The following is a 27,957-nucleotide window of genomic DNA, read 5'->3' as shown; positions in this document are numbered from 1 at the left end:
GGCGGTTATAGCGGTTAATGGTTTATACACGGTTAGTGGTTAGTGAAACCGCCCGCATTGACAACCCTAGAACATCACATGCCGCACACACATATAAACAATATCTTAATTAAGACGTAACAGTACCATGGCGTTTGGGTGAAACAGCTTTTGATTAAGAATAATGTTACTCTTCATATCCATATATCACACATTTCATACAGGTTGACCTTGCGCGTTTTACGTGGCTTTCTATGCCGGCTTCTTAAATACAAAAAATCAAAAAACAAAAACAAAAGCGCACACAGAATTCATATGAAGTGGTTCTACAGAGAATCTATCTGCGAAAATATTCTTGATTCTGTTTATGAGACAGGAAAGTATCTGCTCAAAACAAATTCATATATTAGAGAAGATAGGAATATGCCAGGCATTTCAAGTCATAAAGAAACATGCCCACATGCAATAATCAACACAATTAAATGTTCAATAAATTCAAAGAAAACTCTATTGCCGCCTTATTATTCAACTAGGATCGGATGAAAGACATTGTAACCAGCTTCAAGAAAATGAGCAAGCAATCCATGTTGCAGGTGCTGATGCGACATACATCAAAGTGGACCTGGAAAAGCCCCGTTCTCCCTTTGCTCGTTCCACCTCTCAACCTGCAGCAATTGAAGTAAAAAAACGTATAGTCGCATAAAATGGCAGATATTTTCCAAATTTCCATTTCATAGGTAAACGGCTACCAATTCCACGCACTGGGGAAAATACACAAGGTAAGAGCTGCATGCGAATACTGAAAATGGTAGAATAAAAATGACCAACCAAACGACATGATACTTCTCTTGAGATACACAACTTATGTCCAAGGTGCTGAGTTTGTTATTATACTAATTTAGGTGAACAACACAGACACACAGTACTGACGAGCCCTGTCTTAGGGCACAAAGGGTTTGTTTGGATGGCTTAGTAAAGGATCACTATGGAATCTACTCCCCTATGAATAATGTGGACTATTTGGAGGGAAAGGAACAGTAGGACCTTTAATGCTATATATTGAACTTTCCACACTTCAGCTTAGGTCTTTAATCTTTGAGATCATTGTATGAGCGAATGCTTCTTTTTGGGTGCATCCAGTTTTCTCCTTTTTCTAGACTTCAAGGACAAGATGAACTTTGAATTAATTACTCAAATAAACCTTTTGTCTACATCCTGTATGCTTGAGGTATCTCCTCTTTTATAATAAAATTTCATTACTACTTACCATTAAAGAATAAAGAAAAAGCATTACTTGAAACAATTGACCAGTAGAAGCATGAGTTTAAAAGCACAATTCACTATCATTGTTTCAGAGACCCTGTCAGAGTATCATAAGTTTGTGCAAACGTTAAGATGCACGAACATTGTGAACATGAATAATGAAAATAAAGCAAACAGAGGACTATAAGCAGCTCAGATTGATCATAAAACTAGAAAAGGCTGGTTGTATAATCAATGTGTACATGGGGTGCCCTACACTTTTAATAATATCTCAATTACTTATAAAAATAAAACTACAAAAGGCTGCTTCACTTGGTCTAGACACATCAAAAGATGATAATTGATGACACAGTCAAGGGGCACAAGGCTAAAAGTCTTGACAGTTGACATGGCAAAGAGGCTTTGCATTGCCATTCCAAGTTGGTACAAAGCAGAGACTGGCAATAGTTTAAAGTTATTTCAAGTTCTCCAATCATACCAAAATTCATGCAACTCAAATGTTAAATATAACACTGACTACTAACTGAAGACAGTCTCCTTACTGAACCATTCAAGTTATTAAACCAGACAAGAAAAGTTCAAAAGAGTGTGATTATGTTTTATAACACACTTCACGATTTAAAAATCCAATGTCTATTAATCATTTGTAGCTATAAATTATGGTATATAAGGAGCATACAAGTAAATTTTTAGTCAATTGCAGCAATACAATAAGCTAGGACTACTCACCCATTCACCCGGGCAGAGGGCACGATAATACTTCGCAAATTTCTCACATTCACCAGACTCTTCACCTTTTGCTGTCAAGCACCTGCAATTGAAGTTGCCTTTTGAAAAAGAAGAAGAGGAAAAATAAAAAGAAAAGAAAAGAAAAACTCTGCTAATAAGTTTTCATTTGAACACAATAGTAAAATGTACCTGTGAAACTCAACGTAACGAGTAAAACAGTGTCTGGTTTGATTTGTTGTAGGGAATCGAAAATCTGCAGGGGCTGTTTTCAGCTCAACCTGAGAGTAAATAGCAGAAACAATGAACAAGTCAAAAGTACGTAACAAGTAAGAAAACAATGATAAGCTTGTAACAAGCTTATCAATACAGTTGAAAAAAGTTGATTCAAATCAGTAGTTTGACTCATATATGACCATGGCAAACAGATCTAAACCCTAGCACCTCCGATCAATATAATCACTGTAAAACAATAATTTTGATTGTCAACCAGCAGTAAGCTGTACAGGACTAAATATTTAACAAAAAATCACATCTTTAAACTGCCACGGACGAGCATACTATTTGTTAAAAGTAATACATTGAAATTTTGGATTCAAGGTATTCAGGAAATTTGGATAAATCTTTTATGGGACACCTTGAAATTGGACAAAGAAGCTCTAGCAGGAGAAATGCAATTAGAACTGAATTTTCAAGTACAACCCAATTTGAAAATTTCCTCGACGCAGTTCATCAACATTTTCAGGTTGACCATTTTAAGAAAAATTGAGGTATATGACAATAAACAATGCTAATAACATGCCATGCATTTCAATCTGCGATTCTCAGTTCTTTTCTGTAAGGTTTATAACCACAAACAACCACTACAAGCCCAAACAACTTAGTTGAAAGCTCAAACCCACATCATCTAACATGTCCCCCAAATTAACTTTAATCTCAATTTCTTTTATTTTTCTATTTTGAACGAGAAATCTTAGAAAAATAAAAGACCCTCATGCATCCAATGATTAATATTGAAAATACATACTGGATAATTATCTCATAATTTCATAGCAATTATGTTAAGAAAATTTTCACCTAAACCAAGCAGACCCAGTTCTGGTTAAAATTAACAGCTACAAATCCGGGTATACTTTTTAAGCAAAAACTAATAAGTAATAAATCAACACCCCAAAAGAGAAAAAGAACAAGCAAAGATTCACAAAACCATAGACATGAAATGAAAACCCCAATCGGCAATCACTGTCAATCAACAAAGATTGAGACTTTGAAACGACCAATAAGAAAAGAAGATAATTTAACATATTTTCTCACGGTTTCTCGGCAACCAAACAGAGACAGACGAAAAGAGAAATAGAGAGAGAATCGAAGCTTTACCTCCGCCATGAGTGGTCCAATGAGAGAAAAGCACACGAGCGAGAATTGATGTGAGAACGGGAATATAAGGAATGGGCTGCCTACGAGTCTCTACGGTTCGTCCGGTAGGTGCCGCCGCACAGGACACAATTTTTCTTTTTTCTTTTTTTTTTTTTTTCTTTTTTTTTTTCTTTTCCTTTTCCTTTCAAAACATGAGAATCAATTTTTGGAAGAAAATTTTTTTTTTGAAAAATGCAATATTTTTTCTATAGAAAAATACTTTGATCTTTTAATATGTTGCGAACATATCCAAATCAAGACAGTCAATTAAGATTGATAATTTTTTACACAAACCGCAAATTAAAAACAAACTCAACATAAAATTAGTAAATTAAAATTTTATACAATCAAGTTTTAGTCAACTCAAATTAACCCGTTTAATAAATGGATAATCACGACTCTAGAACTCTGGCCTTTTATGGCACCAAATTTTTAGACCTATGTTGGAAGCCCATTTTGACTTAATAAACATTGGAATTGAATATTTTTTTTTGTCTGAAACAAAAAGTTGTAGCCGTTTGAATTAACTTTCCAAGCCACTAAATTCGCCTTCATCTGATATATAAATCAAAATATTTTGGCAAAACTTCAATTCCAACTATAGTATGGTGAACTCCAAGGATGGTTCAATAGCTTCCGATGATTTGAGAAAGGGAAGGTCAAATTCAAAAAATGGTTTACAATTGAAAAAAAAAAAACATTTTAAGGAAATTAAAGAAGATTTTCCTAGTCAACTGAAAATATTTTCGGTTTGACCAAGATTTTCAATCATACCAAACACTAAAAAATACTTTTTCAAAAAACATTTTAGGTCAAAACAATCATAGCCTTAATCTTTGTTTTTCATCTATATATATGATAGCAAGGAGAGCTTACTAATTCGTGCAGGTCAGAAACATGTGAACTGTTGAAGCATCTTTCATATGCATATAATTAGTATAGGCTTAAAAATAGTTCCCCATCATAATTTGTTGATACAATTGGTTTCATTGATTACTTTGTTATCTATCAGCTAGATAAACCTAATAATTATATCAGTTTGGAAAATTTTGACAAAAATAGTTATCATTTCTTTCTTTTGTACATTCAACTTATTTTCGGATTAATAATATATGCAATTTAATAAACTTAATAATTTGATATAACAGTTGCCACATTTAACTTTGTATTTTTTGTGAGATGAGATGAGAGAATGACATGTATATACAATATTTGTTTATAAATTAATTGCAAACATTTAATTTAGACAAGAATTTTGTCTAAATATAGACAAGCTTTACAAGATTGACTAATTCGTTTTTTACCATCATAAGTGCAGTTTAGTTAGCAATTTGACTTTGTTTGTACAAAATAAAGAACACAAAACTCTCCCTAAATAATCTCTCTTTAACCAACAGAATATGCACGTAGAATTAATAGGACATGCAAAGGTTTGAAGTACGTAGAGTTGAATCTGAACATGGCACCTGAAAATGCTGGTCATCCTGTTGAAGCAGTGACAGTGACTGTAACAGAGAAAGAGAATCAACCCAAAGCAGATTCGATGAACATAATTACAGAGAAGGAAAATCAATCGACGAGGGAGAAAGTAATAATCCAAGTAAAATTCCTCACAAGGGTATTGACTATTCTAACTTTCATTCTCTCTCTTCCTGTTCTTGGCTCAGTTATATGGCTCTTATATATGAGAGGCTATGACTGTGAAATTCTTCTAAGGCTGCCAAAATTGCAGATGGGGATTGGGATTTCTCTGCTCTTTGTTTTCTTAGTTAGCAATTCTGTAGCCTTCTTGGAATCTCGATTTCCAATGCCAGGGCTTGTTCTAGCTATGGCTCCTTTGATTGTTATGCTCACCATGGGGCTTGCCCTCACTGGTGCCTATAAGATGGAAAGCAGGACAATTCCAGGCTCACCCATGTGGCTCAAGCTCAAGGTTCACAACAACAACAACTGGAACAATATCAGATCTTGCATTTTTTATTCAGGAGATTGCTCTGACTTGGTGTCAAGATCCTTTATGCTCAAATCATATGACTTCAGCATTAAAAGATTGTCACCCATTGAGGTAATATTTTTATTTTTGTTTTGCTTCAGATTTCCAAAAGAAAGAAGAAAAAAGTATTTAAGTAAGTTCTTTATGTTGACATTTGTGAAGGGAGGCTGTTGCAAACCACCATCAACATGTGAAATGCAATATGTAAACGCCACTTTTTGGGAAAAGGGAGATGGAGTGAAAGATAAATCATATCCATACGACAGTGATTGCGATTCATGGAGCAACGATCAAAACACTCTATGTTACAACTGCAACTCCTGCCAAGAAGGATTTTTAAGAACAGTACAGGGAAAATGGCGGAAACTTGGCTTCTTCTTGGTTGTCATGGCATTAGTACTCATTATTTCTCATTTCTTGTTATTCCTCGCTACGATTTGGGAGCATTTTGCGAGAATTTGATGGTTGCATTTTCTTTTTCAATTTGTCTTTAATTTCCTTTGTTCTGAGATGTACGAATCTTGTTTTAATAAAATTTGTTTTTGTTATCTAAATAAGAATCAAGTAGTTGCTTTAAGAAAATTTAGATTTAATAACTGATGATTCAAATCTCCTCTTATAAGTTTGACATGGCTTGCTTCTTACTAGGTTAATTGACATTCTTTATTCTTTTATTCTTGTTACAAAATTTTTTCCAAGAGGCAGACCGGCGAGAAAATGATATTTGGTCACCGAAAATCATTTCGGTTACAGGAAACCAAAAACACTTTGATGCTTAAGTTAATACATATTTTATAAAAATAACTAAATTACAAAAAAAAAAAATTAAAAAAAGTTTTGAGAGAGTATCAGAGCTCCCTTCTTTCTATTTTTGGAGAAAGCAGCCCTTTTTAACATGCGATGCGAGATCAATATGGCCTTTGAATGCTTGCCATTTGGCATGGTTGTGAATTATCTTGCCAGCTTAATTATTAGAGCCTCTATTTGGGAGATAAGCTGATCTAGATCGAAATGAGGTTGTTGCATAGTAGGATGGGGGAAAGAAAAGGTTATAGCGTGAAGAAGAAGAAAGAAGAAGGAAGGACACTGTTGTAGAGGGAGGAGTCGGGGAATTAATTGTATTGCTCAGAATTGTTGGTATCTGAAAAAGGTAATACTCGTCTTAAGCAATATGAGAGCAAAGAATTCTGTGAAAAGCAATATAAGTTTTATAATCTTGTATGGAAAGATTAATTAATTATGGAGAGAGGACCCTAATCTACAGCTTTTAACAACATTGCTAAACCAACAAATATAAATTGCGAGAAAAGGCAGAAAAGCTTATGAACAGCAGCCTCTAAATGGCAGCTTCTTCATGTTCACCTCTGAGTGAGTGAGGGATCATATGCTCCTCCAGAAACAGCAGCACCACTGACAGCTACAGCATTGCTGCGGCTATATGGAATCATCCCCTCTCCTGCAGGCCCAACAGCCAACTGAACAAGAGGCCTCCCATAGCCATCAATATAGGCACCAGCACCAAGTATAGGAGGTGGGTATAAAGAATCTGGCATATTCATGTGACCACCACCATATTGGCTTGTTGCTATTTCACACAGTTTCATCAGGGGCATTAGAAATGAACATCTAAACAATCTATCAACTACTAAGACCATCATATATACAGCCAAGAAAAGTTACCAAGTGCTGCCCTATTCTCGGCATTCAACACCTCAGCACGCAACATTTCCACTTCTCTTGCCATCCCAATCAGATTCTTCTCCATTGCTTTCAATTGCTCCACTTGCTCTATGTTTATTCCTTTTTCATACTCGAATGTGGCACTGTTCACCCAAACAACAGATTTAAAGAATTATATCAAGCCACGTTAAAAAAGATATATGTAGATGTAGAAAGAAAATTGAAGGCAGAGATTGAGAATATTAGGCATGTAGTGTATTGTGTCTCTAATGCTCATTACCATTCCTTCATTGCTCACTGCATGATTAAAGTGTCTAAGCACAGAAAATATGACTTGTGTTAAGACGTTTAAACAATTTTGATGTCATGCCACACTTATATTCCAACACAAGTTGATTTAACTCATATCTTAGTCTCTTAGATATATGGATAAAGCAATGGGGCACAAAGTAATTCTAATCATTGAGAAATTCGCTTGAATGCCAAAATGTCTCTGTGTTATCACGGAATGGCCTGGTGAAATGAGTAAATGGGTGGTTGGAGAAGATCCATTCCTAGGCTATATGACTGCATTCATTAGATTCTGATTATCTGAATAATAACTACAAAGCTATTTGGTCCTACAGTATGCAACATTATTGAAGTTTGATTATTAGCATTCGACACCATGTATTTTTCATTCTTGCTATATCAAATTAAAGGTAAATTTTGTGAAGGATGTAGTAACAACCTCTGTTCTTTACATGGATGTTTAAGGGAGGGAAACAGCCATGAAATATACTTAAAAAAGCATGACTCACCGTATCCTTTGGTGTTCCAGATTCAAACCGTCAAGTTCAGCATGCAAATCTGGTATAGTCTTTATATCCATACGGGCTTTCTGCAATTCCTGAGTAGCCTTCTGAACTTTTGCAGTCAGCTCTTGTCTGGCAGCTACTAAGCTCTGAGCATCCATGTGGGCCTTTTGCAGGTCCTTCTTTACACCCTCACCAGCTTTGATATCTGCTTGCATTTTTCTGATCTTATCCACCAAGCGCCTGTTTTGTATATCATGTTCACTCTGGATGCTTCTTATGTGGTCATTGGTTCTATCTACTTCCTGATGAGTAGCAACAAGCTCCCGCTTCAAAGTCAAATGGGTGGCTGCCAACGTACGGTTATCCCCTGCAAGCCGTTCTATTTCTGCTGCCTGAACAGCAATTTTATTCTCCAACAGTTCGGGAGGAGGCAGTGGCTCCAAGAGGCGTTGGCCAGCAGCAGTGCGCAAACCAGAAAATGCACTTTGCCGCATCATCCCTGAAGTCTGGATAGGACGTCGCTCAAAGGTTGGTGGAATTTGTCCTCTTGCAGCCATCTACAAGAAGATCAACTCAGACGAGGACAAAAATCAATAATGTACACATTCATAGTCCTTAGGTGCAGCCACCTACACTTTTATTGAGACAAGATCACAGCCATAAAACGAAATAAGTCCATAATGGATATGTTATAACAGAAATATCCTAGCAGTGACCAGCCTTCTGTGATATCTACAGAAGAGAAGGCCCTAAGGTAACAAAGATTCAGTTTATTTTTTTCTTTGCTAAGTAGCTGCAGTTGGATTGAAATAAGTTTCTGAAGATGTTTATGAGGATCCTGTGATAAAATTAATGACCAAAAGTAGATGTTTTACACTGACAGTCAAGCCTGCAGAATTCCAAGAATGCATTACAGACATATCGAAAAAAGCTAAAATCATGCTCCTGTACAAACTTAAAAGAAATAACCAGACAGCCCAGTAAACTAACTCAAAAGATTACCCAGACAAATTGGCAACCTATGAAATATTATAAAGGTCACAAGGCATTAGCCGTCTCTCCAAATAAGATTTACTAGGACAAGTAAGAGATGCTCCTATGAGCATCCTTGCATATTTGCATCATCAACAAAGTATTAGCTACCTGAAGATAAAAGGCTCCTAATATGCTCGGCCAAGAATCATTACAAATACTTTTCTATTTGTTTCCAATACATGCATTTGACTTAAGAAAGCCCCAAAATCCACATACATGAAATTGGCTCCATTTCAATTGATAAAAATCTGTTGATTTAAATTCTTAATGTCATTGACAATGAATAGTTTCACTACCACAGCAATGGAATGAAAGTCAAACATAATACCAACATGCCTAAAGATCATTAATGAAAAATTTGGTCAAAATCTTGAAACATCTGGAAGACAAAATCAATGTTCACAATTGCCAAAATTGGAAAATGAAAAGACTCCAAAAAGGAACAAAATCTATTTAGTAAACACTTAGTCACCATTATCAAAACCAAAAAAGGGGAGGGAAAAAGGCTTTTACAAGAAAATTCATAAAAGAAAGAAAGAAAGAGGCATTACCCCAAGTCTCATGAAGCAAATGTCACTAATTTGAATCTCTCCTTCCTCTTCCCCTTTAAGTCAATTACTTGAAAAAAAAAAAAGAAAAAAAAAAAAAAGAAGTATCTTCCCTTGTAGGCTGATGACTCGAAATTTGTGAGACAACAATCCACTAAATGCAACAAAGAAATCCATTTTGAATTTATCACTAGATATAGCAACCGCACAAGCAAACCACATATCTAATTATAGTACAATGATATGTTGTATCTTGTTTCATATATGAGCTTAACAAGATCCCAACCAAAAAGTATAATTGCCCATCTATATCTACATAAACCACATAGCTTACTCAACAATTGGTTGTAGACACCAAACTAAGAAATTCTAGTTAATACTGAATTGATCTGCACCCACGCTCACTGTAAAGCTGTTGAGCTGAGTTCTGTTTATTTATGATCTAAAATTCACTCCATAATAGGATTGCAATTGCAACAATCACAGCAAATTAGGATGGCAGTAATATAATGTAGATAATTCATCTTTCATGGTGAAATTATTCAAATTAACAATAGTTTCTTTCTTTATTCCTTCTTTATTTATTACTCTCTCTCTCTCTCTCTCTCTCTCTCTCTTTATTCCTCAAATTATTCATCTTTATTCCTTCAAATTACTCTCTCTCCCAGTTGTCCCTTTTCCCATTAGTCAAAAGAAGCTATCTCCCAGACAGATGTTTTACCCCGACAGCTATGTGGATCCTTCTAAAAGTCAAATTAAGCATTGAAGTTTTGGAGTGAGGAGCTTCACAGTAATTTCCTAGAGAGGGAAAACTTTCACCAGCAGCCAGTAATGATTAAATTTCAAGTAGGTCCATATCATCCAAAAAATCCACTGCCCATCAATCTCTTATGTTCTGAGAAGAGCACACGGCACAATAACATCTAGCATTTCCAGTCATACAAATTTATCCTAGAAAGCTGAAAGCAGGAGTAGGATCTATTTTTTATGAAAATTATGGCAAACTCAGATAAGCCAAACATAGAAATAAGAGGTGCCGGATTGAGGAGCACCTCTAGATACTGAAAATCCTTCCTGGATATGACATAACCCTCTAGCTAATAGTGGAGTGCACCTTGATATAGATTATGCTTGCAAACAGAATTAAGAAATAGATTTATATCCTTACATGCAAAATAAAGCAAACCACATCGTTCCTAGTAACCATACAGCCATCTTAGTCTTTTTATGAAAAACACTTTGCAGCAACGCCTTTGTGGTATAGTGGAACTTAGTTGCCCCCTACTTGAATGGATTCAAGCCTTTTAGATTCAGCACTAGTAGCTAAGGCCACTTCATCAATTTGTCAATGATGATACATATTTGTAGTACACATTGGATCCAGCATGAGTCCCAAACTCATGGATGCATGATTTAATTTTTCTCTTAACCTCTCACTACAGAAACGTCAGGTACGAGAATTACTTCTGCAATGCATTACTTATTCCCGTGTATCACGCACAAACCTTCTTGCTTAATATCTTTTTTTTTTTTTTTTTGTTCTTTTAGAATAACCTGATTGCTTAATCATTCATGAATAGGAAACTATAAAATAGCTCTTTCTTCTTGTAATTCCCTTGTATAGGATTTAATGCTGATTTAAATTATTTTATTTAAACGACTCATGTTTTCTCTCTCTTTAACTGCTTTAACATCATACAGTAATCATACAGAAAGCAAGAACTAATACAGGTGATCCAAACAAACAAATCACTATATTGAAAGTGTAACATCTTCAATGAAAGTGGTCTAAGAAACATATAACTGGAATTCACATTCATATCAAATCCTGATTATTGGACAAAAGAACCCCAAAAAAAAATAATAATAAAAGAGTTATTTGATTGCAAGCGAATAAGAGCTGAATGGCTTTGAACGCCCCAAAAATTACATATCAAACAAAAAAGTGATTGAAATGAACTTCTGGGTCAAAATTGATTGAAATGAACTTGTGGGTCATGCTACATTTCATGAATTTTATACTCTAAATTCATACGCAACCTGAGACCAATAATTGATGAGCTTAATACCTTCCCAAGGAAACATCTTTATGCGGAATATAAGCCAGAATCAAAATCACACATCAGATAAAGATCATCAACGACAAGGAGTCCCATTTAAAAATAGAATAAAAAATAAAAAATTAAGTGAATCAAAAGCATAAAACTCTAAGATATACAGAAAAGAAGAAAACCCAAAAACGATAAATTATCAGTGAAAGAAAGAGAGGTACGTACGAGGTAACAGTGGGAGGGAAAAGGGTACTTTAGTAAATAGAGATGAACATCAAGCCGGTGATGGATGGAGAGGCTCTGCAGACTGCAGCCCACGGCCACGGAGGAAAAGGTGGTGGGGATGGGTTCGAGACACGGAGCGAGTCTTTAACAAAACTGTTCGCTGTTTCTGAATTCCGTGTTTTGGGAGTTCAGGTCTTCCTGCCTTGCTGTTGTATGTTTCAAGGCCTTAGCTTATGGGCCTTGAAAAAAGAAGCCCTTTTCTTCTAATTTTTTTACGTATGGGAGCCCACTTAGCTTATAAAAAACGCCCATGGTTTTTTTGGTCCCATATTTGGTGAAACTTGGGATATAGACCGACCAAAATAAACATAAACGCATGCTCAAAGGATACTTTTAACGTGCCCATATGGTATCTCAATCAGCTGGAAATCATGCTTTATAATATGTCGGAATGGTTTCTCTTAAAAAAGGAAATGACACTTTTGACTGCCTCATTTATGATTTACGACGGATAAAGTTTTTTTCTAAATTATTATTTTTTTTTAATTGTATTATTAAAAATCACGTGCATGTTGCAGATTGATATGGTGGCAATATCAGAAGGTAGGAAACTTCAAAATTTTGTTGCAAAATATTTGGTCAACGTACGCAAACTGCCACTAAAGTCCACTACGGTGAGTGGGTCGACGATTTGTGAACACCTGTCTACAGGTTGAAAAATCGGAGCTCTCAGCCACAAAGTTTTGTCCAGCAAAACCACAAAGATCGCCACATCGCCAATTCCACTTCACTCAAACAGCAATAACATCATGAGTATCAACGCTATAAGTAGCATGAGTCTCCCTGCGACCTCTCCAACAGGCAACAACATAGTAATAGATTAAGAAATCAGTTGCATTCACGTTTTCAAAGGCTTCTTACTCTAGCTACTTTTGTTCTTCACAAACAATGGCAGCATTCCACTTATCTCTCTCACTTCTTGCTCTGATTTTTGCTGTATCTGCCATTGTTTCTGAGAGTCGAGTTGCGAGGAAGGACTTGGGTGTGGATCTTGGTGGCGTTGGAGTCGGAACAGGAGTAGGCCTAGGTACAGGTGGCAGTGGCTCAGGTGTGTTAAATCACCACTTATCCTAATATATAAAATATTTAGTTGAAATGATAAAAAAAACAATATTAGAAATAAAGTTCAAACTTGCGACATTTGCTATAATACCGTGTTAAATCATCACTTATCTTAAAAAATAGTTAAGCTGGTAGAAAATTGTTTATTTAATCATTTAATTAATATTATAACAAAGTGCTGCTGCAGGGTCTGGCTCAGGTTCTGGCTCTGGATCTGGTTCTGGCTCAGGTTCAGGTTCTGGTTCTGGGTCTGGTTCAGGGTCTGGTGCAGGCTCTGAAGCAGGTTCATATGCTGGGTCTCGAGCTGGATCAAGCTCAAGCGGAAACCAAGGACGAGGAGCAGGCTCCGGGTCAGGTGAAGGTCGTGGGAGTGGTTCGGGTTCAGGGTCTGGTTCTGGACATGGTGAGGGTTCTGGCAGAGGAAGTGGTGAAGGTAGTGGTGAAGGCTACGGCGAAGGCCATGGCTATGGTGAAGGTTCAGGTAGAGGAAATGGGTCAGGCAGTGGTGAAGGCTACGGCGAGGGCCATGGCTATGGTAAAGGTTCTGGTAGCGGAGATGGCAACTAAGAATATGCCACCAATGGTCCCGTAAAACTGAAAAGCTTTGTCACCATCTTTGTTACATAAATAAGTAGATGCATGGTGATATATGTATCATTATATGAAATATCGTTGTTATGCGTTCCCTACCTTTGTCTTCCAATAAATTTTATTTCATCTGAATTAACTCTCTCTTCCACACACACACACATACACATATATATATATATATATATGGGGTTAGTCTCAATTAAGGAAATAGACATTTCCATTTCACTTGAAATGTAGATGAGATATTTTATGATTAAAATTTAATGTTAGTATATCTAACAGCAAGAGCGGAATCAAGATCTTTTTTGTGTGGGCCCGAACTTACGTAAATACATAATTAAATACATATAGTCCTTCTATATGTGTGTGCGTGTTTATGAAAAATAAAAGCAAACAATAAGTTTTAAACTTTAGTTTATAGTACTAACTCATAAATCATATCAATATGGAAAAGTTACATGTTTATAAAATTATTCTTAAAAAGACCTCTCCTTTCGAATACAAAATTTTTTTAGTTTGCCATTGACATATACAAGTATACAACTATAGAGGAAGCTAAAGTATCTATATATAGTCATCTAGGAGTGAAAAAGTCATTATTGATGAAGTCATGGTATAAAAAATAATATATTTATAAGGATTTAAAAAAATTAAAAATTAAAATTAAAATTAAAATTAAAAAAATAAATAAATAAATAAATAATTGGGATTGTCACAGACTCCAATTATATATATATATAATTCCCACTTGATTTTCAGCACCTCGGTAGTTTGACATACTTCCTTTGCATGCAGCAGTCGCAGAAGAAATTCCTTGAGAGTTTATTGAGATAGGGATGCATCATGGCATCATGCATGCATATATAAACCATATGTGTGTATGCATGGTGAAGAAAAATTGCTTGTATAGTTGTATGATATATATACTTTGCCAAATCCGGCCATCAGGAACATAAAGAACAGTGAGGTAAAAATAGAAATAAAATCGTATGCAGAGTTTTATTACTGCAATAATTTTCTTTTAAGTGTAATCTTTAGATTGTGATGCAACGTGGATGTAGTGGATTACAACACAAGACTCACAACTTGTTATGGGCCTCCGTAATGAGGGATGAATAATCAACTAGATAGATTTTGATTTTGATAGCATTTAGTAGGATAATTCAAGGAATCCTGGATGTTCTAATTTTAGGGTAATTCAAAGAACCTTAAACCTCCCAAAACAACTACTAAAGTTAAATATTAAACTTTAATTTAGTATATTTTATTGATCACTTTTAGGTTTATATAAACTATTACAAGGCAAAAATAAAAATACATGTAAATAGAAAATATAATTCTAATGGAACACAAATCTTATATTTCCTATTAGAGATATTATTTAATGAGCAAGTCTACTTATTTTCTTAATAAGAGTAGTAATACATCATTACCTTATTTAATAATAATTCTAACATATATATATATATATATATATATATATATATATTCACCGGGTTATGACCCGTATCACAACTCATCAACAAATCAAGAAAACTCAAAGAATTTGTAGCAAAAGAAGAAAACCCTTTGAATAACAAATACAACAAATTGTTAAACAAATTCACGTTTTGATCTAATTATAAAAGTAGGAATTGAAAAATCTTCATAAAATACGAATTTGTAGTATCCCTTTGCATAAGATTTTCAACCCCACTAATTTTGTGTTCATCCGATACTGAAATCTCTATATATATATATCTGGTTTCTTTATAGGCTGTTGAATTTTTTTAGTGTCTTCTACCTATATGATTCCTAATATTGCACTAAATGTATTGGATCTCTAACATGTTTTAGCATAAGAGAATTCATTTTTTATTTAGTGAAAACAAAAAAGGGAATGATATCATATATATATATGATAGAGTTTCTAGGAGCCAACTGTACTCGATCTCCACTACTACCCTTAGTGGGTGATAAGAACATATGGGTCGGCAGCATCCTAATAATATTATAATATTGGGTCCACCCAGCACCAATATTACGAAATGAAGTTGAATAATAATAATCATAATCATAATAATAATTTTAAATTCCAACCTCTGATACTCGAAAAGAATGATCTCCACCAAAAACCCCCCTCATCATTCTCATCATATCCACCAATTTTGCTCAGCCAGCTCGATCGATTTGATAAATTAGCAAGAGCCACATGTTCCCCCACTTTCCTCTTGCTGCAGTACACAAACGCTTACCACTTAACGCACATGATGATCCACCACCCTCACTATCTCGAAATATTACTATAAATAGCTCTGTTGTTCACTCACCCCTTTCACACAACTCACAACACAAACACGTACATTTGGTACGCTTTTGTTGCCTTGTATACAACATGGGTAGTTTGAAGCCCCTGGCTCTTGTTGCTTTGCTTATTTCAACATTTGCTTTGTTGTCTGAAAGCCGAGTGGCAAGAAAGGACCTAGGATTGGACCTTGGCGGGATTGGAGTTAGTATTGGTACTGGGATAGGCCTTGGACTAGGAGGAGGAGGTGGTGCAGGCTCAGGCTCGGGTTCTGGGTCGGTCTCAGGCTCGGGCTCAGGCTCAGGCTCAGGTTCGGGTTCAGCTTCTGCCTCAGGATCAGGTTCTGGGTCAGGCTCGGGTGCAGGGTCAGAAGCAGGTTCGTATGCTGGGTCTAGGGCCGGATCAGGATCGGGAGGCAATCAAGGATCAGGCTCTGGCTCGGGACATGGTGAGGGTTATGGTGAGGGTTCTGGCAGAGGCAGTGGCGGTGGCTCCGGTCAAGGTTCTGGTTATGGTGAAGGCCGTGGCTATGGCTCAGGATCTGGGAACGGGCATGGAAAATGAAGACACATGCTCGACCATTTTCTTTGGAATGAAAAGAAGTCTTAATTAATTAGTACTATATATATAAGAATAAATAATTAAGTTGTGAGTCTTATATTATATGCAGCATGAAGTATCCTTCCTTTGTATCCTATTTAGAATCCTACGTCAATTCAAGAAATGTTGGCCCATATATCTCAGCTATCACAAATTTACAGTAAACTTTGAATCATTACTTGTGTGTTATATATGTTCAACTCAAGAACATTTTTAATCACTAGTCATAATAACTCGAAATCTGTCTCATATACATCCAACAAGGAAAGGGACAGTTTTTGTTGACTGGTTGGGTTTGGAAGCACTGCAATATCCAACCTATGATGCATGATTAATTAAGTTCTTTATTTTCTTTATTGTTTATATAATATTAATTATTAATACAGATGATCCATGCATGGTCTCAGTTATTCAAGAGATAAGCCATGCATGTTAACTCAAAATGGCTCTCACTCTGATTATATATGCTAGGTTTGAAGTTCTAAAGAAGGTTTGTGTGGTGTTTAATTACATGTGATTCGTATACTTACCCCTTTTTTTTTTTCTTTTTTTTTTGCATTTTGGCACTTCTGCAAAAGAGAGATCGAGGTTGAATTCTGAGTTCAACGTACATTTCATTAATCAAATATATTCATATATAATATATTGTGAATGAAGTATAAAAACACTCTTATAGGTGCTAGGCTCCATAGTAATTCTTTAATTACCACATAAGAGAGAATAGAAAGAATCCTATTCATTTCAAGATAAATGAAGAGGATCAGAGCCACTGGTACATATGTAGTCAATATTTTATTTCATATATATATATATATATGTAATGGTGAATAGAATGTCACGTGGTGAATATCTTATCCCGTTATTTAAATTTTTAAAATGACATATCATTATATATACCGTTAAATATAATAAAATAAAATTGCTTAGACTGATTCCATCCGTCCTTTTGAAAAACGGGGAAGGCAATTTTTTTTATTTTTTTTTTTGCTTTCTTTTTTTTTCGTTTTTAACTGTTTCTTTTATCTCTGTTGATGTAACTCATTTTCAAATATCGTTTATTAATTACTTACAGAACGACTAAAATAAAGAAAATTACAGGGTGTAGAATTTGTAAGAGATCGAATTCACACAGGGCTCACAGCAATGGGAAAAGGAAATTAAAGGTCACCGACTCAGCCAGCCATGGTAGGTGGAGCCAATTATTGAAAAGCCATGATGATGATGATGATGATTGATGATCGATGGTGGTGTTTTGGGATGAATGCGGCGCACTCGCAGCACCACAAAAAGAGACATGCGCACATGAACCTCCACTTCGACCATTTTTCTATTTTTTTGGATAGTTTGAGTGCAACACAAGACTCCAGTACTTGTTTACCACGTGTTTTTATTGGCATCATTATTGCATATAGGAGTCGTCATTTCAGGACATCTATTTAATTAAATTTAATGCATTCATCCAATCGTCTGTGTATATATATACACAGTTTTAATTTAATAGGTTGTAGATCACGCCTTATGAAGTGAAGATCAATGATTTAAATTCTCTCTTTCTCTTTTCTTGTGTGAACATGTCAAAAAAAAAAATTACTAACACTAATTAATTTTCAGATAAGATGGTAAAAAGACCAAATCCCAACACTAGGAGCACTAGAATTTTTACCACAAAATTTCTTAAAAACCTATATGACAATCTATAATGAAAAATCAATAAAACATCAAATAATTATTTCTCCATTATCTTCTGTGACTATTGTAGACTAGAGAATTGTCCGCTTGTTATAATTCTTTACCTCCTCGATCTCTGCTTATATTTTCTGATTTTATGTTTTTTAAGGCATGTAATTAATGCATCCAGCTTGCTAAATAACAGCATGTTTGTTGTAGTTTAATCAACGATTAAGATTGAATATTAAAGTTGACTTATTTTTATAAGCTTTTAATATGAGAGAGAAAATAAAAAGAGATTTCGAGAAATTTAATCTTGACCGTTGATTAAACTACAGCATGCATGCTGTTGTTTTAATAACAACATGTATGCCGAATTCGTAATTAATAGATTAGGATCTCCTAAAATTTTTTTAAAATTCTAGATTCTCAAATTACACAATTCTGGCATTTTTAGGCATTGAAATGCTTGAAAAATGCCACCTATTAAAAATATGATATGTTACAATTGAAAATTAAGTATATTTTCATCAACTTCTTGCTCTCTATGTTGTAAAAAAGCTTTAGGCCAAAAATTATCTTTTGATTTTATAAATAAGAAACGCCTCTATAAAAGTGAAAAAAAAAAGCATTTAATTTAAAATAAAAATTATTTTTAGTTATCTCAATTAACATGCCACATTTTTATTATATATCATTTTTCAAGCGTTTCAATGCTTGAAAACGATATAAATTACGTAATTTGAGAATTTAAAATTTTAAAGAAATTGTGGGTGATCTTGATCGGAAATTAATAGAGAATGAAAGTTACAAATTTAATATACTACTACTTCCTTTAGGTTTAGGGGCAGGTAGATGCAAATCCCGTGTTTCAAGGAAAGAAATTTAAATGCGGCATTCTTAATTCTAATAATTTAATAAATCTGTCTATTAAAAAACAATTAAATATCAATCAATTTCTCTTACAAAATTTATTGTTTTTAAGATTCAAATCGAGAATTCATCCCACTCTTCTTGTTAGTATAGCAATTAATTCTTCATAAAGAAAGAAAATCCACATGATAAAGACGGGTTATCCACTTATCCCCCTATATTCTCTCTAAATTTTGGTAAAGAAGAGAAATCCTTCTTTGTAAGGTGATTAAATTTTAAGGGTGCCTTTGACATTGTGGATATATAGACCAAAAAATGCAATTTTAAATCAAATTGCAAAAAAATATAGGATTGGGGATTACGTTTTTAAAAAATTACAATTTGAAAACTTAGAAAATCTGTGTTTTCCAATTGCAGGTAAGGAAGTATTTTTTTGAAAACGCATAATTTTAAAGGCTAAAATGCAATTTTATTCAACGCTGCATTTTTAAAAACCGCGTTTTCAAATCTCACATTTTAAGATCACTATTTTTAAATCACACTTTTTTGAAAATATCAAATCCAAACCGACCTTAATTAACTCTTTAGAACCAAAAAAAAAAAAAAAAATGCATATGGTAAAAATTTGAAAATCTGTTATTGAATTTAGAAAAGAAATCCTTTCTTAGAGCATTCACATTGGTTTATATATATTTTAATGCAAAATGGCTTATCAAAACCCACGTTATCTAGTTTAGCCAATGAGTTTTAAAAGACATCATACATCCGATTATTTATTTATTTTTTATCTATATCATTTAAATTATTTATTATTTTTTTTATAAGGATTGAATTTTTCCTAAAGATCATATTTTTCAACTTTTGGGAGAAAAGAAATGTGGAGAGAGAAATAGTAGAAGAAAATTTTAGGAAAAGAGAGATGTGGAAGAAACATAGCAGGAGAAAATTTTGAGAAAAAGAGAGATGTGGAGAGAGAAATAGTATATTAATGAGATGGATATGTGAACAATGTCTGCTACATGTAGTGGTGCACTATTCACAAATACAACAAAAATACATTTTGCATTTGAGGTGCATAATCCGATGTAAAGGGTTTTTTTTTGTGTTTTTCTTATATATTTCAAATAAAAGTAATAAATAGTTAAGCCATTGAGAGTGCTCTTAGAATTATTAACTTATAATTTAAAATTTAATTGCAAAGGCGTTAGAGCTGAAGATAACTCAAATGCATTTAAATTGCTCTTAAAACTTAAATGGTGACTCAATCAAACAATCAAATAAGAAATTTCACCAACAAAATTCTGAAAATCTCTGCAAATTTGAAGGACTTTTGTTGCTAAAACAAGCATAAATTAAGGAGTAAGTAATGAGAGTCACTTCTATCAAGATGTAGTGTAAACTTTATTTTACAGCCTTCAATAAAAATTTGACACATTATGTAAAACTTTATTTGGCTTTGCTTGCCAAGCAGGGGTGGAGGCTTTTGCAGTATCCAGATTCATTAGTGGCTAAAGTGCTACGACATAAATACTTTCCAAACGACACGTTCCTTAGTGCACAGTTGGGGCGGAACCCATCCTACGTGTGGCGCAATATATAGAATGGAAAGGGCTCTTCTTAATGAAGGTTTACTTTGGAGAATAGGGAATGGACAATCAGTGAGCCTTTGGGGTGACCGTTGGATCCCAACTCCTCTATCCTTTGCTACCCAAACACCGAATCACCAGATGCCAAAGTTAGTTCCCTCATCGATGAAAGCACTAATTGGTGGAATCTCCAGCTTATACATAATATATTCAGTAAAGAGGAGGCGGTCGTCATTTGCAATATCCCAGTTTGCCCCCAACGACAAGTGGATAAGCTGGTTTGGGTGGGGACAAAAAATGGGGAATTTTCTGTAAGGAGCGCCTATCACCTAGCAATGACTAGGAAAGAAGGAAACAAGGGGAGCTGTTCAAGTGAGGAACAAAGCCGGAATTTATGGAGGGCAGTATGGAAGATTCATATGCCGGCAGTGGTCAAGTCTTTACTATGGAAGGTGTGTAGCAACATCCTCCCAACTAAGCTCAACCTATGTAAGAAGGGTATAACAACGGATGCTCTGTGCCCTATCTGTGGTTTAACTGAGGAAACGGTGGAGCATGTCCTTTGGACGTGCGAAGCTGCTAGGGATGTATGGGCAGTGTGTAGTGCAAGAACCCAAAAGTGTACAACGATGGAGGTTGATGTTGTCACGTTATTCCTGCATTTGATGGATAAACTGGAGGAAGACGAGATGGAAAAGTTGGTGACTGTGGTGAGACTCCTCTGGCTGAGTCGAAATAAAATCGTTTTTGGAGGGGATTTTCAGTCACCATCTATTATCTTGGAAATGGCAACAGTCCAGATGAATCACTTCAACAAGGCGGAACAGGGGAGAAGGGTGGGGTCCCTAAACCACCATCAAATCCTAGAGGTCTAGTTTGGAAGCTGCCAGAAACAGAAATCATTAAGCTCAACTGGGACGCGGTGCTGGATGATAGAAGTCAAAGAATGGGGTTCGGAATTATTGCAAGGGACCACGAAGCAAAGGTGGTTGTTGCCATGAGTGGGTCTAGACCTAACATCACAAGCCCTTCTGTAGCTGAAGCATTGGGGCGTGCGTGGAAGACGGTGGATTTGTGTCACCAACTAGGCTTTTCCAAGATCATTCTTGAGGGCGATGCATTGGAGGTGGTTAATGCTCTGAAGAATTAAGGGCTGTGTTGGTATAGCTATGGAACGATGGTTAACGACACCAAGGCTTTGTTATCTACAATTATAGAATGGAAGGTGAGTCATACTAGGAGGGTAGGGAATGTGGCGGCTCATGAGCTTGCCAAGTTTGGGGTTAGGTAGCACGGTTGACCACCTGTGGAGGGAGAGTTATTCTTCATGCATCCATGATGTTGTATTGGCTGATCTTCGTTTGATGTGATCTATAATATCGGAGTTTCAATTCAAAAAAAAAAAAAAAAACGATAAAGATGAAAGTACTATATCTTTAATTCAAATAAATCTCTTAAACTTTTGCATTCATTTTAACCTAACACTCACTGCTGACCACTGAACCTCCCACTCACCTCCAAGCCCCCAACACCGGAATCTATAAAACCAACTAAGATGTTGGCTCCGGTGGTTTCGTCAAGAAAAATAAAAATAAAAAAAATTATTTAGTGTGAATGATTATATTATTTTGTTGGCATTTCAAGCTTAGATGTCTATTTCATATTTGATGGTGCAAAATACCTAATTTACACCACAATCTGATTTAAGTTATTTTCGTAAGGAATAATAGAAATCTGACTAAAATATCTAAAAACACATAAATTTTATATATGCTTCAAGATTTGTCCGTGTTAAAAGGTATATTAAAAAAATTAATACGAAATTATATTACAAGAGTCAAACTTTAAGAAAATTTGAGATGGGGGTCCTTCCTCCCCCTACTCCCATCTTCTTTCCTCCCCGTCCCCTTTTTATTTTTTTCACTTTTTTTTTTTCGACCAATCCAGTTGCTCCAGCCATTCCTTTACTTATGTTGCACTGGCTCCGTCCACTCTCCGCTGTGTTGCACCGCTCTTCGCCTCCCCGGAATTTGTTGAGCTTTAAATTTAGTTTTTCAAAACTAGATATAGTCTCCTCAACTGGTTTCACTTAGCCACACGCCGGCTCACCGTACTCCTCGGCTCCTTAGCTGCTCATCGGCACAAAACAGCTCCATCTTGTCCACCATGCAAAGGCCAGTACGCTTTGCCTCCCTCGCCTCGGTTATTGTAGCTGTTTCCTGGTTTTTATTGTGCTTTTTGGTTTTTTTTTTTAATAAGGGTTTGACTTCTCCTTAGATCTGTTTTCACGAGCGATTTTTGGATCAATGAGAATTAGTTTCAGTGTGAGGGTTTTGCTCTTACGACTGAAAAAAATAAAAGTTGAAAATATGGGCTACCTATGTATTAGATTGAATCTGTTTGGAGCAAATCTGTTCTATAACTGAAGTTTGGACATGGGTTAGCTGATGTTAAAGTCATAGATATGACTTGATTGTAGGATTTTTATGTTTGGTTCTATGATGATGTAATCTCATAGCCTTGGCTATGATTTAACAGAGTTTTATGCTCTCTGTATAATGATTTTATGCTTTTAATTTTTCTCAATGAATGAATATAAAAAATTCCTCTAAAAAAAAAAAAAAAAAAATTGAGATAAAAGTCTCATCAACCCAATCCTGATGGGTGGCTGAAAAAAGGCCACCGTATTTGGGTTTCACCGTTTTCAAATAGCAGACTCATATCAGCTTTGTCATTAACGTCGTACAGGCTTGCACATGGGCTTCCTGGGCCGAGCTGCACAGTACCACGCAGGGAATTTTTTATAAGGATTTTAAATTTAAGTATTTTTTATAAGGATTTTCTTCAAATTAATAACAAAAATAACATAAAATATTATTATATCATTCTAACTATAAAAAATTAAGAAAAAAAAAAGGTCGGTGAACCACCCCCAACAGAGGGTGGTCACGACTCACGAGTCACGACTCACAAGCCACATCTCCGATTTTTTTATAATTTTTTTGAATGAAAAGGATATAATAACATTTTAATGTAATTTTTGCTATTTATTTTAAGAAAAAATGGCTAAAAGTCTTAGATTTAAAATATTTGGAAATTAAGGTATTAAATTGACAAAGCAAAAATCACAGAAACAAAAAGGTATGCTTGGCTTGCTTTATAGCTGACTATAAAATAACAATGTGAAGGAAAATTAGGAGTAAAGGCAACATCTTAACTAACAACATTAAATATTGTTTCTACTTTGTTGGCTATTAATTGTGTTTAAATATAAACAAAATAGTATGATCCAACTATGAAGGCAGATGGGTTTTGTTTTGTTTTTATAATTAATTTAATTCAAATAGTTAATATTTGCTAATCGGCATGGAAACCATGAAAGCAGACGCGGTTATGGAAAAAGATGTGAATTAGTAATGCCAATTAATGAAAGAGTGAAGATAGAATTAATGATGAATTATATTGTTAACGTCAAAAAGTGTTAACAGGATGGAATAGGATCTTCTCCAATCCATAATAGATTAAAGGGTATCTAGTTTATAGCTGAATTTTTTTTAGAAATACTAGAACCACAAATGGTTCTACTAATAAAAAATAATAATAAAATATTATTTAAGATAAAAATAAATAAATAAATCAAATAATAAAAAAATAAGGGTGGATGACCACCCATTTTGGTTATAAGGGTGGCTGATCACCCATTTTGGCTATAGGGGTAGCCAGACCACCCCATTTTAGCTGGGAGTGGCTTTAGAGCCACCCCAATGGCCGGCTAAGGGTGGCCAAACCAACCCCATGGCCCACACCGGAGGGGGGGTGGGGGTCCGGCTACTCCCAACAGTGAAACAATTTTATTTTATTTTATTTTTTCGTTTAGCCTCTGGAAGTAGCCAGACCATCCCATCCAAAAGCAGCCTATATATGTTTGCCATATATATAGTTGCAACTAGTTATTGATTTCTTTCATTGAACAACGGGATCTCCACTCGCAATGCTTCAATTTTCTATGCCCAGTTAAAATATTCATTCTGACCAGACCCACGAATTAAGAAGGGAATTAAAACAAAGTTATATTATATGTTAAACCTAAGACTTTTTAGTTTCCACACGCTATTTTGAGGCAAGGCTTTTGAGTAATATAGCTATTGGAAGACTGAAACTACACCAAACTCAACTACTAACTAGTCTTTAGTCCTTCCACGATGGACCAAGTTTGTGTTCGGTTCTAGTTAAAATTCGAGTACAATAATACCCTTATCCTATTACAATGTAGAAATTAAAGCTCGACGCGTTCGAACCACGAACAAGTAAAGCCCTCTCTTATATATATACTCACTTATCTCTGCCTTATTACACAATACAATTAGGCAAGAACATTGCACCAATCTCTAACCAACTTATTAATGTGGGCATGTGAGCACTTAATACGAATATATAAATGAGTTCCTCACATCATCAACGGCCACCATTGACCGATCGATACATTCCAAGACGGTTATTATTTCACAAAATACAAAAGCTTTTTCAAAAATAAATAAGAAAACAAACTGCAATTTCTATAAAAGAAATGAAAAATCCAGAAAGTTCGACGAAGCACGAGAGGACACGGAAAAAACTACGTAGAAAGAGAGATAACACGTTGGCATGATGTGATGTGCCAGCCAAGAAGCTCTCCTCCTATTCAACTCGACTCGCTTTGGAATTCTAATTCATTAATCTCTCCCTCCTACTCACTGACTCACTGACAAATCTATATTTTCAATATTGCCACTTTTTAAGTCGATTTAAAATCTTTCCCAACAATAAATAATTAAATAAACTCATCATTAAAATTAATATTATGTGACCCCAAGCATTTTCCTTGTTGTTAAGAATAATGTTATCATTTAGCTTTTAAAATTATTATTGAATTAAAATATAATAATGATATATCTTAAATTCAATATTAATTTTAAAAGTCATATAAAATTTGAACAGATAAAAAAAAAAAAAAAACTCTTACAAATAGTTTTATAACACACAAGTGAGGTAGTGGCGTGGAGTGTAGTATTATTGTGAAGAATTGAAAGGTGGGTATCGTTGAGACTTGAACTGAGCTTCTTTGAAGTTGCCAATTATGTCAATGTTAGATGGTTTATATATGTGTAGATAAATGAGATTGGGATCTGCCACCGACTGCTTCAAAGTTCAAACTCTAATTAATACTTTTTAAATAAATAAATAAATAAAACAAAGAAATGTCAAGATCTTAAGATTCGTGACGTGGAACTTTCTTTTTCTGGTTTAGAAATGGATGGCAGCCTGAAGGGTAACGGAAATTAGTAGGAGGAGGGGGGGGCCGGGGCACCCCCACCGCCCATTTCTCTCTCATTATGCCTCAACAATTACCAACTTCCGCTTCCGCTTCCGCCGCTGTTTTTCCTTTTTTGGTCTCTCTTTTATCAACTTCTCCCCAGTCAAGACCGCTTCTTCCGGTGATGGGTAATATTGTATCATCCATCCTCTTTTGGTCAAGGGAGAAAATAGGACAAAAAACAAAAAACAAAGTGATGACAATATTCGAATGCACCCAGCTCAAGCTTTCCCTTTTCCAAAAGACCCAAACAACCCTATCTCTAATTTCATTTTTCAATTCCACTAAATCACAGACTCCTCCAAATGCACAAAATATAATATGATCAGTTTACTAATTTCATTATTAAAAAAAGAAAAAAAAAGAAGAAAAAAAAAAAAAGAAGAGTAGATTTTACGGTCACTCCCTTAATTAAATAAAGCAGTTTCTTGGAGACAGTTAATTAAAAAAATAAAATAAAATAAAAATCCCGCGTATATATTTATATTACAGTGGATACACTCTGTTTGTCAGAAAGTCCAAGAACACGTCCCTTGTTTCTTTATTATCTCTCATATTCCGATCTGGCCGTCCTTTAACGCGTTCACGCGTAGAGTTGTCGTTTCTTTGCGGGGCTATATATAACCCGCATTCCCCTCCCCTCCATTAGCAGGTGCAGCAAAGTGAAAATCCTTCCCATTTTGTTTTTCCTCATCTGCATCTGTTCCTTCCTTCCTCTCCAATCCAAACTCCTATATCCTTTTTTTCTTTTTTTACCCAAATTATACAACAAAATTCTCTTATTAAAGAAAAGAAAAGAAAAGAAAAATAGTACAAATTATATATCCCCATTTTCAAAATAAAATGCCTTCATTGCAGGAAGAACTGTTCCCGTCAACGCCGGGGAAGTTCAAGATCGAGCGGTCCAACGCCATGAACCGCCAGTTCCACCGATGTTTCGCTTCCACCAGTACTATGTTCTTGTGGGCGCTATTCTTGATCGCCCTCACGGCCTCGTATTTGAGTTTCCAGAGTTTCGTCGATTCCGGTAGCCGGTACTTGTCGGCCTCCTGGGGCGGCATCCAGTGGGAGAAGCAGGTTCGCTCTTCCGCCCAGATCCACCGATCCGGCGGCATGTCCGTCCTGGTTACCGGTGCTGCTGGTTTCGTCGGGTCGCACGTGTCGCTCGCGTTGAAAAAGCGCGGGGACGGCGTCGTTGGGCTCGACATCTTCAACAACTACTACGACCCGTCGTTGAAGAAGGCCCGCAAGTCCCTTCTGAGCAATAACGGGATCTTCGTTGTCGAAGGCGACGTGAACGACGCGAGGCTGGTGGGCAAGCTCTTCGACGTGGTGGCCTTCACCCACGTGATGCACTTGGCGGCTCAGGCGGGTGTCAGGTACGCCATGGAAAACCCCCAATCGTACGTACACAGCAACATAGCAGCCCTCGTCACGCTCCTCGAGGCCTGCAAGACGGCGAACCCTCAGCCGGCAATCGTCTGGGCCTCGTCAAGCTCCGTATACGGCCTCAACGAGAACGCACCCTTTTCGGAGTTGGATCGGACAGACCAGCCCGCCAGTCTCTACGCTGCCACCAAGAAAGCCGGCGAGGAAATCACCCACACGTATAACCACATTTACGGCCTCTCGATTACCGGCTTGAGATTTTTCACCGTGTACGGTCCCTGGGGGAGACCCGACATGGCGTACTTCTCTTTCACCCGGAACATTCTTCAGGGCAAACCGATTACGATATACCGGGGCAAGAACCGGGTCGACTTGGCCCGAGACTTCACCTTCATCGATGATATTGTGAAGGGTTGTTTGGGGTCATTGGACACGGCCGGAAAGAGTACCGGGTCGGGTGGGAGGAAGCGGGGGCCCGCCCCGTACCGGATATTCAATCTGGGCAACACGTCGCCGGTGACCGTACCGACGCTTGTGAGCATCCTAGAGAAGCATTTAAAGAAGAAGGCGAAGAGGAACTACGTGGACATGCCCGGAAACGGTGACGTCCCCTACACGCACGCGAACATCAGCTTGGCCCGAAGAGAACTCGGGTACAAGCCGACGACCGATTTGCAAACCGGGTTGAAGAAGTTTGTTAGGTGGTACCTCTCGTATTACGGCTACAATAACGGCAAGCCTGTAAATTAATTTCTTTTCCTTTAAATTTTTTTTTTCC

At 36.0% G+C, this 27,957-nt stretch overlaps 5 protein-coding genes across 5 annotated transcripts; 3 read left to right on the top strand and 2 right to left on the bottom strand.

Annotated features, from left to right (window-relative positions):
- Nucleotides 1–360: 360 nt before the first annotated feature.
- LOC132190715 (cytochrome c oxidase subunit 6b-2) lies at nt 361–3,451 on the bottom strand. The gene is made up of 4 exons (XM_059605766.1): nt 3,346–3,451; nt 2,161–2,249; nt 1,972–2,053; nt 361–644 (listed from the first exon to the last, which is right to left on the bottom strand). The coding sequence occupies exons 1-4, from the start codon at nt 3,352–3,354 to the stop codon at nt 591–593; spliced, it is 234 nt and encodes a 77-aa protein (XP_059461749.1). The 5' UTR covers nt 3,355–3,451; the 3' UTR covers nt 361–590.
- Nucleotides 3,452–4,843: 1,392 nt separating this feature from the next.
- On the top strand, nt 4,844–5,839 carry LOC132189427 (tetraspanin-15-like). Its single transcript, XM_059604168.1, has 3 exons — nt 4,844–5,002; nt 5,117–5,449; nt 5,540–5,839. Exons 1-3 carry the CDS (start codon nt 4,844–4,846, stop codon nt 5,837–5,839), a joined length of 792 nt encoding a protein of 263 aa, XP_059460151.1.
- Nucleotides 5,840–6,515: 676 nt separating this feature from the next.
- Nucleotides 6,516–11,884, bottom strand: LOC132189662 (protein FLX-like 4). Its single transcript, XM_059604423.1, has 4 exons — nt 11,714–11,884; nt 7,858–8,411; nt 7,058–7,200; nt 6,516–6,962 (listed from the first exon to the last, which is right to left on the bottom strand). The coding sequence occupies exons 2-4, from the start codon at nt 8,409–8,411 to the stop codon at nt 6,736–6,738; spliced, it is 924 nt and encodes a 307-aa protein (XP_059460406.1). The 5' UTR covers nt 11,714–11,884; the 3' UTR covers nt 6,516–6,735.
- A 3,854-nt stretch (nt 11,885–15,738) lies between these two features.
- Nucleotides 15,739–16,442, top strand: LOC132190451 (glycine-rich cell wall structural protein 2-like). The gene has a single exon (XM_059605439.1). It carries the CDS (start codon nt 15,801–15,803, stop codon nt 16,272–16,274), a length of 474 nt encoding a protein of 157 aa, XP_059461422.1. The 5' UTR covers nt 15,739–15,800; the 3' UTR covers nt 16,275–16,442.
- Nucleotides 16,443–26,302: 9,860 nt separating this feature from the next.
- Nucleotides 26,303–27,950, top strand: LOC132190582 (UDP-glucuronate 4-epimerase 1-like). The gene has a single exon (XM_059605617.1). It carries the CDS (start codon nt 26,634–26,636, stop codon nt 27,927–27,929), a length of 1,296 nt encoding a protein of 431 aa, XP_059461600.1. The 5' UTR covers nt 26,303–26,633; the 3' UTR covers nt 27,930–27,950.
- The last annotated feature ends 7 nt before the right edge of the window (nt 27,951–27,957 follow it).

Source organism: Corylus avellana, chromosome ca8 (genome assembly GCF_901000735.1).
Source record: "Corylus avellana chromosome ca8, CavTom2PMs-1.0".
NCBI lineage: Eukaryota > Viridiplantae > Streptophyta > Magnoliopsida > Fagales > Betulaceae > Corylus > Corylus avellana.
Note: the sequence above shows the minus strand (reverse complement) of the source record. Positions and strands in the feature narration are given on the sequence as shown.